The 17,235-nt window shown below is 50.2% G+C and overlaps 1 protein-coding gene across 1 annotated transcript; it reads left to right on the forward strand.

Annotated features, from left to right (window-relative positions):
- Positions 1-3,781: 3,781 nt before the first annotated feature.
- On the forward strand, positions 3,782-5,392 carry LOC123083017 (anthocyanin 5-aromatic acyltransferase). Its single transcript, XM_044505179.1, has one exon. The coding sequence runs from the start codon at positions 3,903-3,905 to the stop codon at positions 5,310-5,312; it is 1,410 nt and encodes a 469-aa protein (XP_044361114.1). The 5' UTR covers positions 3,782-3,902; the 3' UTR covers positions 5,313-5,392.
- Positions 5,393-17,235: the final 11,843 nt, after the last annotated feature.

Raw genomic sequence — 17,235 nt, forward strand, 5'->3', positions numbered from 1 at the left:
TAATTGTCTGCTACATAAGGTTTGCTAGTCCCAAGTGTATGATACCGGTTAAGTTATCTCCACTACTAGAACATATAGGCGCGCGTTGCTGCGACCGTCCATGTTGAAGAAAAAAATGCGGAATCTGAAGAATATCAATATGCTCTTGACATTGCATAAATGAGTGACGCAGATCCAATAAGAATCTCTTCTTTTAGGTCCAAGAGACAAAGGTTTTACAAATGCAGCTTTGGAGGGATCACACCACACCAATGCTATTTGCTATAAACAGCTCGTTGTCGTCATGTCATACGCTACTGTTAAGAACTAAAGATACAAACGATCAGTAACATGGCAGGAATGGGTGTACAAAGTTCAAGATCTGTATTGTCCTAGTTAATTAAACTGAGCTAATATATGCTAAATACTCTCACTAAGCCTGCATCTATGTCTTCTCACAGTGAGAGTCAAAATTAATGGGTGTACATGCTCTAATGTGGCTCTGCCCATGAGAATATATTACTTAGGATCAACAGAAGAAATTTTTCCTAAGAAAAATATAAACATAGCATAAAAGACAGGGAAGTTACTGGTGTAGATCTTGAATGGAAAATGAAGGGGGCATGTCCATCACATACAAAATTGTAAGCCATGTTTATTATTTTCGGGAACCAGATTTGTCATGTTTCTCCAACGGTAACAAAAGACTGGTTTGAGTGTTTGGATGAAACTTGCTTTGAGAACCTAGAAATTGGATTAAGAGATTAGCTACTGAAAAGTTTGAGACATTGTAGAGCTAAGATAAACTGAAGAGACAAAGCACAAAAAACAAAGAAATCATCATGGACGAACTGAAAAGAATAGCCACGGAAGAACTGAAAGACAGAGCTCCTGCTCCTCAACACCGTACTCATCCACCTTTTCGTGCAGCATGGCCGGGCAAAGACCAACAATGCCAGGCGCCCTGCCAAACCCGCTCGGCAGTCTGCTGTTGCTGCGGAACTTCTGGTCCTTGGTTGATGCAGAGCCCCTCCTTTGGCGCTTCCTCGCGCGTCAGACTCATCGTGTCGCTGTTGCTAGGCTCCCCATGAGGCCCTGGTGGAGCGCTGCACCTCTCTGGCCATTCGCCCATACGTTAAACGCGGCCTTCTCGGCAAGATCACCAACACCATCTTGCGCTCCGGACGGGCGCCTGCGCCACAACCTTGTCTCCGAGACTTTACACCCGGCGCGCGTCCACCTCTTTGCACCGGCGCGTACCTGGTGCAGTCGCGTGCAGTTGTGGGAGCGGGAGTCCTCCAGCCTCAAGAATGAGAAGCCGCGCCGGCCGCGGTGACGGGTCTGCCTCCTCGTGCTCATGTTCTTCAGAGAGAGGCTCGACGACGCTGTCGAAGGTCGCTAATGGAGATAGGAAAGCCATGAGGGATGTGGACATGTGGTGCGTGGATCGAGCTTCTGAGTGGGGCGAGCCATGCGGCGGAGTAAGCTGAGCGCCAGATGTCAGCACGCACGGAGGAAACGGAAGTAAGAGAGGGAGTGGTGGCGGGCGCCGGCAGCCGGCTGGAATCGGTGAGAGCGATGTTGGGCAAGGAGAACCAGCGCAAGGCACAACCGCCGCAACTGCCGGGTCTCCAGAATGCCAATCTTGGTCGTGTGCTCCCAATCTAACGATGGGGTCACAGGGTGAACCGGAGCTGGCCCAGATAGATTTGCGAAGCAGCTGCCCAGCTACGTAGGCCCAATTAGTAAAGCGTGATTCTTCTAAAAATAGTAATGCGTGATCAAATGGCTGACTGGCCAGAACCGTCAGTTTTTTGATTGGCCGGTTGGGGACGGCAAAACGCTGAGAGGCCTCCTAGGTAGCTCTATTTTACTGTTTAGCAATGGCCAGCCTAACAGCTCCTTGATAGAAATGGATAACATGATGCACTCACGTTCAGTTTGGCGAAATTTGGTGTACTTAATATGCACACAATTCATGTTATATTTGTTTGGTTAAAGAACTCGCTAGAACAAAGACACAAAGCAAACTATTTCTTGAAGTTAGGGCATCTAGCTCCATCTCCAACACCGACCCGAAACCTTCCGCAACCGTCCGGACTGGGCTGCGGGGGTTGCATCCTCCGTCTGGTGGGGGACGTGGATGCAAGGTTGAAAGCACGTTGAGCTTGCTGAGGAGGTGCAGTTGGTCGTGGAGGCCGGGGTAGGTGTTTGGTGTGTAGGTTGATCCGATTCTGTGTTCGGGCTATGCATGTGAGACTGCCGGTGAAAGTCGTACTCCGGTTGTGGCTAGAGTCCTTGATGGCGGCGCCTTCCAGCGTCACTCCATCGTTGGATGCATCGATGTTCCTGCTCCCACCTTTCCTTTCCCGACATGCTCCGGGGGATATCCTTGATCTAGTTTAGATTGGACAATGGCGGCGCTACCCGACATCGTGTTCTCTCTTGGGGGCATCATCCTGGAGGTGGATCCGGTCAGAGCGACCCGTGGCCTGTGAGGATGTGTGTGTTGTTTACTGAACGGCGTCGTCTGTATGGTTTCTAGGTCCGGTTTCCCTCTTAAACTGGACCAACCTTCCTGTCTATTCAATGAATTTAGCAGTTCTCCTGCTAACATTAAAAAAAATCGAGATCCGCGTGTCATCCATGGAGTGAGCTAGGGCGAGCGTCAGACATGGGTGTTGAATGGTCGGGCGTTGCATGATTTCCTCGCAAATCGAAGCAACGAGACAAACATGAGGAACAAGTTTTCCTGGTAATGTATTTTTTTCCTGAACAATCACCGGAGGGGAGAGGGTCCCCACCTGAATCATTACTCAAAGTGGCGCAAGGGTCAGTTGTTACAAGATTGCGCTAGAGCACGAGGCTAGGTATTGGCGCCATGATATGGCCGCCACCTTTAGGGAGGGAGCATTACATCTGAACGTCCAAAGGGAGAAATCTCTAATATGTTCTTGATCGTTATATGGACAATGCGTGAAATCATTGCAAAAGACCCGCACATTCATAAATCTCATATTTTCCAAAGGATGGAAAGAGCCACTGATGGCCACAGGTTGATGTCAAGGCCATCAAGATTCAAGAGTGGAGGTGTCCCAAATGTGGATGGCAGATGTGGGTGTTTGAAGACCCAGCTGCCGCCAAACTGCATCGGCTAGAGGGCAGCCGGGGAAGAAGTGTTGCGTGCCATCATACAAAGCACCGCAACGCGGACAAGTTTCATCGTCGACACTATGCTTATGAAAGAGGTTGTTTTTGTTGTTCAGCCGCCCTCTAAAGAGCAACCAACCGAAGATTCGGACCTTGATAGGAATTTTGGAGTCTCAAATGAGCGTGGCATTAGTGTCGATGTCGTTCGCACTGAGAAAGTAGAAATCACGGTGATCTAGAGATGTTTTTAACTAGAACAGTACTTGGGTTTTGTTGAGATGAAAGCAATCCAGATTAGTAGGTTTGGATTTCAAGGGGAGTAAGAGGAATGCATGTGATATTTATTTATTTATTAAACTAGGGAAGCTCCTAGGGATGCTCTATCTGCATCTCTATCGGACATGGCAGATAAAAGCTTTTCTAGCTGACGATAGCAAGTCAAACATCTTCACTCCAGAGTCAACGATCACTCCAGAGTCAACGATCTGGGGACGGGTAGCTTGGGCACCACGTCCCAACGAGCAGGCAACAATTTCTTCGCACCTCGACGTGGGCCCCCTTCTCAGTTATCCCAAATCCATAGTCCAACGCCAACAGTACTTAACCAATCAAAGTAGTGGTGCCCGCATCGTAACCAATCAAAGTAGTCCATCGCCCATCTCAAAAAAAAAAAAGAGTAGTCCATCGCCATATGATCCACGACTGACTGCGTGCTGCCCGCATCGCACACTACGCTACATGCAATACTAGTGCGCACTAGTAGTGGTGCCGCCATGAACGTCCGTGTGCGAGTGCTTGACACGACCCATGTCCGGCCGGAGCTGCCTGGGCACGCCGCCACTATCAAGCTCTCGCCCTTCGACACCCTCTTCCTCGCGCTCCCCCCGATCCAGCGGATCTTCTTCTATGACGATGACGGCGCACCGAGCCTCCCGCCGTTCCCGGCCATCGTCCGCTCGCTGCTGGCCTCCCTCGCCGCCACGCTCTCCGTCTTCGCGCCGCTCGCCGGCAGGCTCGCGGCCTCCCTTGATGGAGATCTCGTCGTCGACTGCTCCCTTGATGCTCTTCAGCTCGGCGTCAAGTTCGTCCAGGCGGAGTACTCCGGCGACGCGGCCGACATGCGCCGTCTCGCGCGTGACGCCGAGCACGACACCGAGGCGTTCGTGCAGCTCGTGCCGGAGCTCGAGGTGGCCAGGCTGCCAGCGCCCCTGCTCGCTGTCCAGGTCACGCGGCCGGTGCTGTCGGGGGGAGACGACCAGGGTGCGGGCGCCGTGGTGGTCAGGATTTCGATGCACCACGAGGTGGCCGATGGGCAGTCGCTGTTTCAGTTCATGCGCGCGTGGGCCGCCGCGTCGCGGGAGGGATCGCCGGCAGTGGCGGGGCTCGTGCCGCCCCCGACGTTTGACCGGTCGGTGATCATGCGGCACCCCAAAGCAGAGGCTGCGGCGCGGAACTTCGCTCGCCTCTGCGCGCCGGATCTGCCCATCGTGAACACGATGCCGGAGCTGGACTGGACACGGCAGAGCCGGAGGACATACCTGCTCGACGCCGGCCAAATCCAGTCGCTGAAGCGGCGCATCGTGCAGCAACGCCAAGCCGCCGGAGCGGACAACGACAACCAGCCGCCGCCGAGCACCTACGTGGCCGTAGCGTCGCTGCTGTGGACGTCCATGGCGCGCGCCAAGCACCCGGACCAGGCAGTCAACGCCGGCGCCGCCGACGACGCATACCTCCTGTTCCCCGCGGACTGCCGCCGCCGCATGCAGCCCCCTCTGGACCCGGGCTTCTTCGGCAACTGCGTCAAGCTCTGCTTCGCGCGCGCCACGGCGAGCAAGCTTGTGTGCCGCGACGACGACGACGGCGCGCTCGCGCACGCGGCGGGGGCGCTGCGGCGGGCGATCCGCGAGCAGGTGGAGGAGAAGGACCCGCTGGGCGACGCCGACCGGTGGGCGGAGACCTACCAGGGGATCCCGCCGGAGAGGCGCTCGCAGCAGGGGTCGTCGCACCGGTTCATGGCGTACGAGGTGGACTTCGGATGGGGGCAGCCGAGCCGGGCGGAGATCGTGTCGATGTTCAGTCCGGAGGTGGCGATGCTCGTCGGCGCGGTGCAGGTGTCCGTGGCCCTTGGCCGGGATCTCATCGACGGCTTCGAGGCTTGCTTCATGTCGCTGGTCTCACCATGAGCCGAGCGGCCCCGTATGTTATTTTTCACGTCTGTTTGACCGCTGGATGGGAAAATGTAGCCCTTTTTTACGGAAATTGTTTGGACGTTATGCATTTTATTTTAAAATAAAATAAACATAGTATTTGTCAGAAGTATTACTCCCATCTTTTTTTGTTTCTTTAATAAAAATCGAGAGGGAGGCCTCTCTTTTATTCAAAACACAGTACATAATCCTCTTTATGAAAATATTTGAGTAAACTGCACTCAAGCATGTGCGAAATAATTTTGAAATCCATAAGAAACCATGTTTTTGGACGAAATAGCATAAGTACAATACACAGATCCCTTTTGTATATGGGTCAATCATTTCTTGCTGTGTGGCCGTGGAAGGCTGGTAGGTACTAGCATTTTCTATGTAGCTATTGCTCACTGTCTGCCGTTTCGGTGGCCGATGACGGGACAAAAATCCCGATGCCTTTGTTGCGACTAATAGTTTAGATTAGAGTTTTGAGTATTTTACAGATGCAGCGCTCGGGGTGAGATACCGATGCTTTTTTTTTGAGTTTGTTTTCCGGGGTCTGATCTTTCTCAAATTCATCTGTTTGAACATAGCCCACGAAGCTTTAGTGCTGATTCCTATCGTCTTTGTGAGGCACTGAGGCTAGAGTTTATCTCATCGTGCGTATGTGATGGCAAGATTTGAAGTCAGGTGCTTCAGATCTATTTAAAAGTTCAACAACGACATCTGTGGCTCGAGGGGTGCTAGTTCTTATGGGCACGTGCACGAAGACTTTCTTATTGTCATTGACAAGGTTAAGCCAACTGCTGAGCAACGGCATTGACACATTGACGGCTCGTTTTGGTGGTCGTAATGTCTTTGTTTGGTAGTCTAGGTTTTCGACTTCATCTTTATTATGTCTGAGGTGGTTTGTACCTTTAATGAACTTTTACAATAGATCCCGATTCTTAAAAAAACTCTTTAGGGATGATTTTCTCTAAAACAAACTTCACAGGATAACTAACACAGTCACACTACATTGCAACGAATTAAGCATAACTGAGATGGTTAGATTTTGTGTGATGAAAATCAATCATCTAGATTTAATTACTAGACTTGACATTGATGCTCGCATTATTTATTTATTCATTTCAGTCTTTCCTACGGTGCTAGTTCAGTGGGAGCGGATATTTCGTCTACTACGAGGCGTATGTGGTGACTTCATCAATCTCAGAGCAAGTATAATAAGGTGATGTAAGCGGGTTGTAAGGAATTACATATTATATTGTTGCTGAGTTGGAAGAGAGAGAGAAAAGGAGAAAGAAGAGAAGTGGGTTGTAGACTTAAAGCCGGTTGCTGCACCAGCTCCAAGAAGCTTTGTGAGAGTGGAAGGTGGAACATATGTTGATAGAGTAGTTCTTTCTTAATTAGAGCTAACTATTATACGGGTTGGCTATTACATTGACTATAGATGACATGACAACATGCTATAGCAAGCAACTAGCTATATTAGTAACCATGCTCTCAAGATACTGTATCGACTCAGTCTCTTGAAGGTGCTCATAGAGGTAGATGCATATATCGTTCATTCATTCATAGGGATGAATGTATCTGTGTGTATATGAGCGTCTTCGATTGCACTGTGTAAACAAAAACCAAAAAGCTAATCGGCCACCATTCGCTGGGAGCTAGGAGAGCATGACAGTTCAAATGTTTTTCGTGGCACTTTTAGTTGCATCAGGCGTGACATGTTTTTTAAACAATATAACTTTTTTGGGAGGATGACAATTTTAAGCCTTCATTTCAGAAAATACCATGCTGTTTTGAAGATACTGCTACCCCAATCAATTAAAAATGTCATCAAAATTTTCACAAATGCCACCTCCTCGACGAATGGTCGCTAGATAAGGGCATCTCCAGCCGTTGGCCCCCAGTAGGGGCAAAAAAACGCCCCCTGGGGTGCACCGGTGCTAAACCGCGCACTGGGGGCGTGATGCCCCCCAGTCGCGGCGCCCACAGTTAGTCAAAAAAGTCAAACACGGCGCAAAAACGACTCAAATTTAACACAAACATCGGCGAGTTCATTCAAACTTAAACATATTTTACAAAAAAGAAAAAAAACTACCGCGGGCTACCCCGCCCTCTCCCTTGCCGCCCGCCGTCTCCCTCGCCGCCCGCCCACGCGGTTCTACATGCCGAGGAGGCGGTAGAACCGCGTGTAGTCACCGCCGTCGTTGTCATCATCGTCATCGTCGTCGCCGCCGCCTCCGCCGTCCCTGCTGCATCCCTCCCCCGGTTGGCGCGGCGGGTTGGACGGTCCGGGGGCGTCGTCGTCGTCGTCGCTGTCGAGGACCACGACGCCGTGCTCGTCCTCGCGCCCACGCTTGCGGGCGGCGATCTCCTCCAGGGCCCGGCGCTGCCAGACCATCTCGTCGCGGAGGTAGTCGTCCCGCGCCTACCGCATGGCGTCCTCGTCGGAGAAGCCGCGCCGGGCTATCTCCTCGTACTCCGCGGGGAGGACGGGCTCCGGCTTGGGCTCGGCGAGGACGAAGCGGCCGGTTGGTGGAGAGGCGTTGGCGCCGCCGGAGCTGCGGGTGCGCGCGCTGACCGGCGTGTCCTGGGGCTCCGTCTTGACAGGGCGGAGGCAGGGCGAGCCGCCGGACGAGGAGGAGGACACCCCGGTCTCCATGCGCCTCGGGGTCCAGGAGCTTCCCCGGCGGCGTGAGAAGGAAGGGGGAACGGGGTACTCCAGGCGCGGCGTGTTGCCGCCCTCGATGTACTCGAGGACGGCCTCCAACGTGCGCCCGCGCACGCCCCATCACAGACGCCGGCCGGCGGCGTTGAGCCTGCCGGAGGGCACGACGACGTTGGTGGCCTCGAGCTGCTCGGCCTGACGGCGGCGGAAGTACGGTTCCCAGAGCGGGCTGTCGGGGGCGTACCATGGCGTCTCCCTCGCCGCACGCGGCAGGTTCAAGCGGATGCGTGCGATCTCCACACGCCGCGCCGCGTCGGTCGGTACCGGGGGCACCGGCACGCCGCCCGCACTGATCCTCCACGTCCCGGGCACCCGCATGTCCGGCGGGACCGGGTACTCGGCCTCGTAAAGGAGGCGAGCCTCGTCTTTGTGAAGATGGCGGCGGCCGAAGCCGTTCGCCGCCGCGCCGTCGCCTAGGAAGCGCTCGGCCATGGCTGTGAACTGGGGATGGCGAAAGAGAGGAGAGGAGAGGGAGGAAACGACGGCGGCGGGAGAGTGTGAGTCGCCGAGTGCGCCGGGGCACTTCATATATAGGCCAAGGCGCGCGTATCACCGTGTGTATGTGTGGCGGGCGAGGGAGGGCGAGGAACGCGCGTCGTCCGGTCTTCACTGCGCCGCCCGTGAGGCATCAATGGTGCAGGCTGACCGGCGCGGCAGCGCGGCAGCTTTGGCATTGATTCGCCGCGGGAAACGAGGCGATGAGGACGACGAAGGGCCGAGAAGAGAGCCGTGTCGCTGACGCGGCGGGCCCGCGGCTTTTTCGTGCCGAAACAGTTCGCCCGGCGCCCCCGGGCGCCCCCCAGCGCGCCGGGTTCGGGCTGGGTCCGCCGGCGCTGTTTTCGGCCCAAGCCGGCAAAAATCGGGCTCCTGGGGGCGCGACTGGGCCGTTTTTTCGGCGCCGGCGCAAAAAAAAACGCCTGGGGAGGCCTTCTTGGGGGCGCGGCTGGAGATGCCCTAAGAGAGTAAAGAAAAGGACACACTGCAAAATGCGCCAGCAGTTTACGTCTTCCAATCCTGGTGGCGCCCTCGAATCACTCCATTGCGCCGTCGTGCGTGAGCTGCTGCCTCCCCCGATTGGATCGCGCCGCCCCCCTGCTCGCATCGCCTCTCCGTCCCCCGGTCGCGGTGCCCGCATCCAGGCCGTCATCTCCGACGAGTGCCTGCGTGTCTGCCGACCGTCGTCCTCCCCTGAGATCCGCCCCCGCGTTGCCCGCCCAAGTTCGCCGCGGACCTGCGGCTCCGCGCCCGAACTCGCCGACCCCAGCTGTCGTTCCCACCGGGGGTCCGCCGCCGCCTTCCCCGGTTGCGCCGCCGCCGTTCACCAGCCATCACCTGTCATCGTCCTTTCCCCCCAAAGCGTCTCTGTCTCCCTCCTGAAGTTGGGTATTTCCTCACAGTAGTCTGATGGAAAACAGTATGTCTGATCATTATGTTGGCGGCAGTAGTCACCGGAGCCGTCAGAATGACAACAATGGCACTGATCATTCGGGAGAATCACATGGCGACCCGAACCGGAAGCTATGCCAGCTTGTCAAAGAACACGGCGCCCTACTGCTTTTTCCACTGCTTCTTCTCCTATGCCGAGTTCAGGAAGGATGTACTGGAAATTGTCGAGTTCTTCGAGAAGGAGCTCGGAAAGTGCAGGGATGAGCTCCAAACAGGCCAAGCAATAAGCTATTCATCCTTAACCAACCTCCTGCCTCTGATCGTTCCTTTGGTCTTGAAGCTGCTTCGAGCTGTACATGCCCTATGGATATCATACGCGGATGATGCAATGGTGAATTTGCCAGAAGAACTCGTAAAAGCTGCCAGAATCATGCAGAACCCTGCGCAGATTTCTCGTCTCCTCGTATAAATTGGGGAACTGCATCTCACCAACGACGTGGCGGAGTTCGAAGAGAATGACATAGGGCAGTGGTTACAGCGAATCCGCGAGAGCGGATACAACTTCTTGGGTTTATGTGCGGCCATCGAGGGACCGTCCTGTAAGCTGTTAGACATTTCATCAGTTAGCGATGCTATCAAGGAGAAATTGTATTATATGGAGTTTCGGCATGTTAGCAAGCTCATCGACCTCTTCATTCTTCCGTTGGCCAAGTGCTGCCCTCGTGAGCTGTTGGAAGATTGGATTTTGAAGCTCTTACTACCCTTGCTCACTGAATGTGGGTACGCACTTTCTGATGCGTGGCTCAATCTTCTAAATGAAGGCCAGGGTCATGACCGCCTTTATTTAGCTCACTCCTTCGGCTATCTTGGTGGGTCAGAGGAAAGAGTAAAGAAGTTACAAGGTTGCCTACTGCTTGACATGACTCACAAAAGTCTCCAAGTTGCTTGGGGTTCTAGCATCTGTGGAACCAAATGATGCGCTTATGCATTTGGACCTGCTACCTAGTAGTACGTGAAGACCGCTTCATTCTGTGATTCGAAGTGTGCAGCAACTAACTCTGTGGTTGGATATACTATACTTGATGATTGGTTTATCAGAATGTTAAACATGAACCTTTTTGGGTCATGGGTTGACGAGTCTCCAAGTTGATTGGGGTTCTAGCATCTGTGGAACCAAATGATGCGCTTATGCGTTTGGACCTGCTACCTGGTAGTACGGTGAAGACCGCTTCATTGTGTGATTCGAAGTGTGCAGCAACTAACTCTGTGGTTGGATATACTATACTTGATGATTGGTTTATCAGAATGTTAAACATGAACCTTTTTGGGTCATGGGTTGACGGTGAAGCAACGATGGACGCTCTTCCCTTCTTTCATGCTTTGGTCCAAGTTGCGGTCGCTACAAAACATGTGAAACTCAGACGGTTTATCGTAGATGCTATGCTTCCAGCTACAATTAAGCGCATTTGTGACGATCTTCCATGTGCGGTTCAGCAGACAATCAGAAAGTTAAGTTGCCATCTGAACCCAAGCAAGAGCAAAAAGGCTACCGAAGATCTTTGGGTCCTATGTGAAGAGATTTATAAAGTTTTTATACAAAATCCGGATTTCACTGCTGAAGGCCCAGACCGTGAGAACACAGGAGACCGGTTTAAAAATTGGTTTTCAAGGCAAAATCAAGAACTTCTGGTGAAATCATCTTGTCCTATTCCAGAGGATTTTCCTGTCAATTTGTGGAATTGGGAGCTTGAAGACGAATTTCAAAGGTACCTCCCTATCTATGTTGACATATTGTATGAAGCTGATGCAATGGATTGTCCAGAGTATGAATATCCATGCCAGTCTACGCTTTTTGAGAAACTGAGGCCTGAATTTAGATTAGAACATGGCATTAGCAACAGTCTGGATGGTCATGTTAGGATTATATGCAATATGGTGCATCGAAAATTACCCGCAGCATGGTCTGAGATGCATTCCCGTCAAATGGACGAATGGCTTTGTAAACTCATTTCCTCGAAACATTACATTACAGACTCTAATAAACGTCATAGTGCCATGGCTCGGTTTATGGAAGACTTGCCGATTGATGCAAAGCTTTCTCCATTGGACGTGAAAGATGCGATTGCTACTTTTTATAATGTCATATTGTTTTACTTGGAACCTAAGTTTCATCCTCTAATAAGGGAGGGTCAAAAGGACTTCCTTATAAAGATAGCTCATCAGTTTAATTTTGCACAAGAGGCCAATTCGTGCAAGCCTCTTGAGCCGGAATTCAATGATTTTCCTGTCAATTTGCTGCCTGATGCATGTTCATACATCTATAGAATGAAGATAGAGTGCAAGTATTTTGAGGCAAGAGAACATGTCCGTCTGCATCAAGAGTTTGACCAATATTTGGCCTCTGGGGAACTAGACGATGATGTCTATAAGTTCAATTCTTCACAGGATAAGTCTGTTCTGCAATTTGCTGAGAAACACGTTGTGAAAAGTCGGTTTGGGAAGCTCGACCATAAGCTCATGAAATTATCTTTGGAGGACCGAGGTCCGATTGTGGATACACAACGTCAAATAGATACTTATTCTGAGAACTTGAGAGACACCCTCGCGAACAAGGAGCTGAATGTCAGCCTCCAAAAACTGATGAACAAGCTAGATGGATTTTCTCGTCAACGGAACTGTTCGTGTATACGGGGCTGAACTGTTTGTGTAGGCGAATGCACAAGCGAGCGGTACTCCTCGGCTTCGTATGCGTGCAGTTGGGCCGGCCGGTGCCCGGACTGGGCTTTCCACCAGAACCACGCCTAGACATTGATGCTTTTTACTGAAACCACGCCCAAACTCGGGCAAGATCCAAAAAAAGAGCCCAGATTTAGGCAGAATTGCTCCAGACTTGTCACTTTCGCCAATTTCCCATTTTTGCTTGTTTTTCTCATGCCAGGCCCCATACCAGGCAGTAGTTCTGCCAAAGTCTACACTTTGTATACATGGATCCTCTCTCGGATTTTATGGCCTCGAGCCATTTGTCGGAATTCGGGCCCACCATCACTTCTCCATAGCTCGTAGGTTCATTGTTGTCTAGCAACATGACCTTCAAGACAGGATTACTGTACCACTCTGAAGTAGTACACATCCTTGTCACCCTACGAGGTACGGTAGTGACTTGATCCAAAACTTCATGATCACCATCATAAGCTTCTACTTCAATTAGTGTAGGCGTCACAGGAACAACTTCATGTGCCCTGCCACACACTAGTTGAAGTGACGGTTCAATAACCTCATCAAGTCTCCACCATCCTCCCACTCAATTCTTTCGAGAGAAACTTTTCCTCGAGAAAGGACTTGATCTTAGAAACAATCCCTTTTGCTTCCGGAACTGAGACTGAGGTATACCCAACTGTTTGGGTGTCCTATGAAGATGCATTTATCCGCTTTGGGTTCGAACTTATCAGCCTGAAACCTTTTCACATAAGCGTCGCAGCCCCAAACTTTCAAGAAACGACAACTTAGGTTTCGGTGTCATCTCAACGGAGTTACGTGATGCCCTATTTAAAGTGAATGCGGTTGTCTCTAATGCCTAACCCATGAACGATAGCGGTAATTTGATAAGAGACATCATGGTATGCCCCATATCCAATAGGGTGCATCTATGATGTTCGGACACACCATCACACTATGGTGTTCCAGGCGGTATTAGTTGTGAAATAATTTTCACAATGTCTCAATTGTGTACCAAACTCGCAACTCAGATATTCATCTCTGTGATCATATCATAAACATTTCATCATCTTGTCACGAAGATCTTCAACTTCACTCTGAAATTACTTGAACCTTTCAATAATTCAGACTTGTGTTTCATCAAGCAAATATACTCAACATCTACTCAAATCATCTGTGAAGTAAGAATATAAGATATCCACTGCATGCCTCAACACTCATTGGACTGCACACATCAAAATGTGCTACTTCCAATAAGTTGCTTTCTTGTTCCATTTTACTGAAAACGAGACTTTTCAGTTATCTTGCCCATGTGGTATGATTTGCATGTCTCAAGTGATTCAAAATCAAGTGATTCCAAACGATCCATCTGCATGGAGTTTTTTCATGCATATACACCAATAGACATGGTTCGCATGTCTCAAACTTTTCAAAAGCGAGTGAGTCCAAAGATCCATCAACATGGAGCTTCTTCATGCGTTTTATACCAATATGACTTACATGGCCGTGCCACAAGTAGGTGGTACTATCATTGCTATCTTATATCTTTTGGCATGAACATGTGTATCACTACAATCGAGATTCAATAAACCATTTATTTTAGGTGCAAGACCGTTGAAGGTATTATTCAAATAAACAAAGTAACCATTATTCTCCTTAAATAAATAACCGATTGCGATAAACATAATCCAATCATGTTTATGCTCAACGCAAATACCAAATAACAATTATTTAGTTTTAACACCAATCTCGATGGTAGAGAGAGCATGCGATGCTTGATCACATCAACCTTGGAAACACTTCCAACACACATCGTCATCTCACCTTTAGCTAGTCTTCATTTATTCCGTAGCTTTTATTTCGAGTTACTAACACTTAGCAACCGAACCGGTATCTAATACCCTGGTGCTACTAGGAGGACTAGTAAAATACACATAATGTATATCCAATATACTTCTATCGACCTTCCCAGCCTTCTCATCTACGAAGTATCTAGGGTAATTCTGCTCCAGTGGCTGTTCCCTTTATTACAGAAGAACTGAGTCTCGAGTTTGGGTTCAACCTTGGGTTTCTTCACTAGAGCAGCAGCTGATTTGTCGTTTCATGAAGTATCCCTTCTTGCTCTTGCCCTTCTTGAAACTAGTGATTTCACTAACCATCAACAATTGATGCTCCTTCTTGATTTCTACTTTCGCGGTGTCAAACATCGCGAACATTTCAAGGATCATCATATCTATCCCTGATATGTTATAGTTCATCACGAAGCTCTAGTAGCTTGGTGCAATGACTTTGGAAAAACATCACTATCTCATCTGGAAGATTAACTCCCACTCGATTCAAGTGATTGTTGTACCCGGACAATCTGAGTATAAGCTCAACAATTGAGCTTTTTTCCCTTAGTTTGTAGGCTAAGAAACTCGTCGGGGGTCTCATACCTCTTGACATGGGAACGAGCCTAAAATCCCAATTTCAGCCCTTGAAACATCTGATATGTTCCGCGTCGTTTTGAAATCGTCTCCGGTGCCTCAATTCTAAACCGTTTTACATTACTGAATTATCATGTAGTTATCAAAACATGTATGTCAAATGTTCGCAACATCCATAGACGATGTTCGAGGTTCAACACACCGAGCGGTGCATTAAGGACATAAGCCATCTGCGCAGCAATGAGGACAATCCCCAGTTTACGGACCCAGTCCGCATAATTGCTACTATCAACTTTCAACTATATTTTCTCTAGGAACATATCTAAACAGTAGAACTAAAGCGCGAGCTACGACATAATTTGCAAAAACCTTTTGACTATGTTCAGGATAATTAAGTTCATCTAATGAACTCCCACTCAGATAGACATCCCTCTAGTCATCTAAGTGATTACATGATCCGAGTCAACTAGGTCGTGTCCGATCATCACGTGTGACGGACTAGTCATCATCGGTGAACATCTTCATGTTGATCGTATCTACCATACGACTCATGCTCGACCTTTCGGTCTCTTGTGTTCCGAGGCCATGTCTGTACATGCTAGGCTCGTCAAGTCAACCTAAGTGTTTCGCGTGTGTAAATTTGGCTTACACCCATTGTATGTGAACGTTAGAATCTATCACACCCGATCATCACGTGGTGCTTCGAAACAACGAACTTTCGCAATGGTGCACAGTTAGGGGGAACACTTTCTTGAAATTTTAATGAGGGATCATCTTATTTACTACGACCGTTCTAAGCAAATAAGATGCATAAACAAGATAAACATCATATGCAATCAAAAAGTGACATGATATGGCCAATATCATTTTGCTCCTTTTGATCTCCATCTTCGGGGCTCCATGATCATCATCGTCACCGGCATGACACCATGATCTCCATCATCATGATCTCCATCATCGTGTCTCCATAAAGTTGTCTTGCCAACTATTACTTCTACTACTATGGCTAACGGTTTAGCAATAAAGTAAAGTAATTACATGGCGTTGTTCAATGACACGCAGGTCATACAATAAATTAAGACAACTCCTATGGCTCCTGCCGGTTATCATACTCATTGACATGCAAGTCGTGATTCCTATTACAAGAACATGATCAATCTCATACATCACATATCATTCATCACATTCTTTTGGCCATATCACATCACATAGCATACCCTGCAAAAACAAGTTAGACGTCCTCTAATTGTTGTTTGCATGTTTTACGTGGCTGCTATGGGTTTCTAGCAAGAACGTTTCTTACCTACGCAAAAACCACAACGTGATATGCCAATTGCTATTTACCCTTCATAAGGACCCTTTTCATCGAATCCGATCCGACTAAAGTGGGAGAGACTGGCACCCGCTAGCCACCTTATGCAACAAGTGCATGTCAGTCGGTGGAACCTGTCTCACGTAAGTGTACGTGTAAGGTCGGTCCGGGCCGCTTCATCCCACAATACCGTCGAAACAAGATTGGACTAGTAACGGTAAGCATATTGAACAAAATCAACGCCCACAACAACTTGTGTTCTACTCGTGCATAGAAACTACGCATAGACCTAGCTCATGATGCCACTGTTGGGGAACGTAGCAGAAATCAAAAAATTTCTACGCATCACCAAGATCAATCTATGGAGTAATCTAGGAACGAGGGGAAGGAGAGTGCATCTACACACTCTTGTGGATCGCTAAGCGGAAGCGTTCAAGTTAACGGGGTTGATGGAGTCGTACTCGTCGTGATCCAAATCACCGATGATCCTAGTGCCGAACGGACGGCACCTCCGTGTTCAACACACATGCAGCCCGGTGACGTCTCCCATGCCTTGATCCAGCAAGGAGAGAGGGGGAGGTTGGGGAAGACTCCGTCCAGCAGCAGCACGACGGCGTGGTGGTGGGGGAGGAGCGTGGCAATCCTGCAGGGCTTCGCCAAGCACCGCGGGAGAGGAGGAGGACTTGGGAGAGGGGAAGGGCTGCGCCAGAACTTGGGTGCGGCTGCCCTTCCACCCCCCACATATATATAGGGGCAAGGGAGAGGGGGGCCGGCCACCTCAGATCCAATCTGAGGAGGGGGCGGCGGCCAGGGGGGTTGCCTTGCCCCCCAAGGCAAGGGGGCCGCCCCCTTTTAGGGTTCCCCCAAATCCTAGGCGCCTTGGGCCCTGGTCGGGGGGGGGGGGGGGGCGCACCAGCCCACCTGGGGCTGGTCCCCTCCCACACTTGGCCCACACAGCCCTCTGGGGCCGGTGGCCCCACTTGGTGGACCCCTGGGACCCTCCCGATGGTCCCGGTACGTTACCGATAGCACCCGAAACTTTTCCGGTGACCAAAACATGACTTCCCATATATAAATCTTTACCTCTGGACCATTCCGAAACTCCTCATGATGTCCGAGATCTCATCCGGGACTCCTAACAACATTCGGTAACCACGTACATCTATTCCCTATAATCCTAGCGTCATCGAACCTTAAGTGTGTAGACCCTACGGGTTCGGGAACCATGCAGACATGACCGAGACATTCTCCGGTCAATAACCAACAGCGGGATCTGGATACCCATGTTGGTGCCCACATGTTCCACGATGATCTCATCGGATGAACCACGATGTCGAGGATTCAATCAAT

Source organism: Triticum aestivum, chromosome 4A (assembly GCF_018294505.1).
Source record: "Triticum aestivum cultivar Chinese Spring chromosome 4A, IWGSC CS RefSeq v2.1, whole genome shotgun sequence".
NCBI classification, from domain to species: domain Eukaryota; kingdom Viridiplantae; phylum Streptophyta; class Magnoliopsida; order Poales; family Poaceae; genus Triticum; species Triticum aestivum.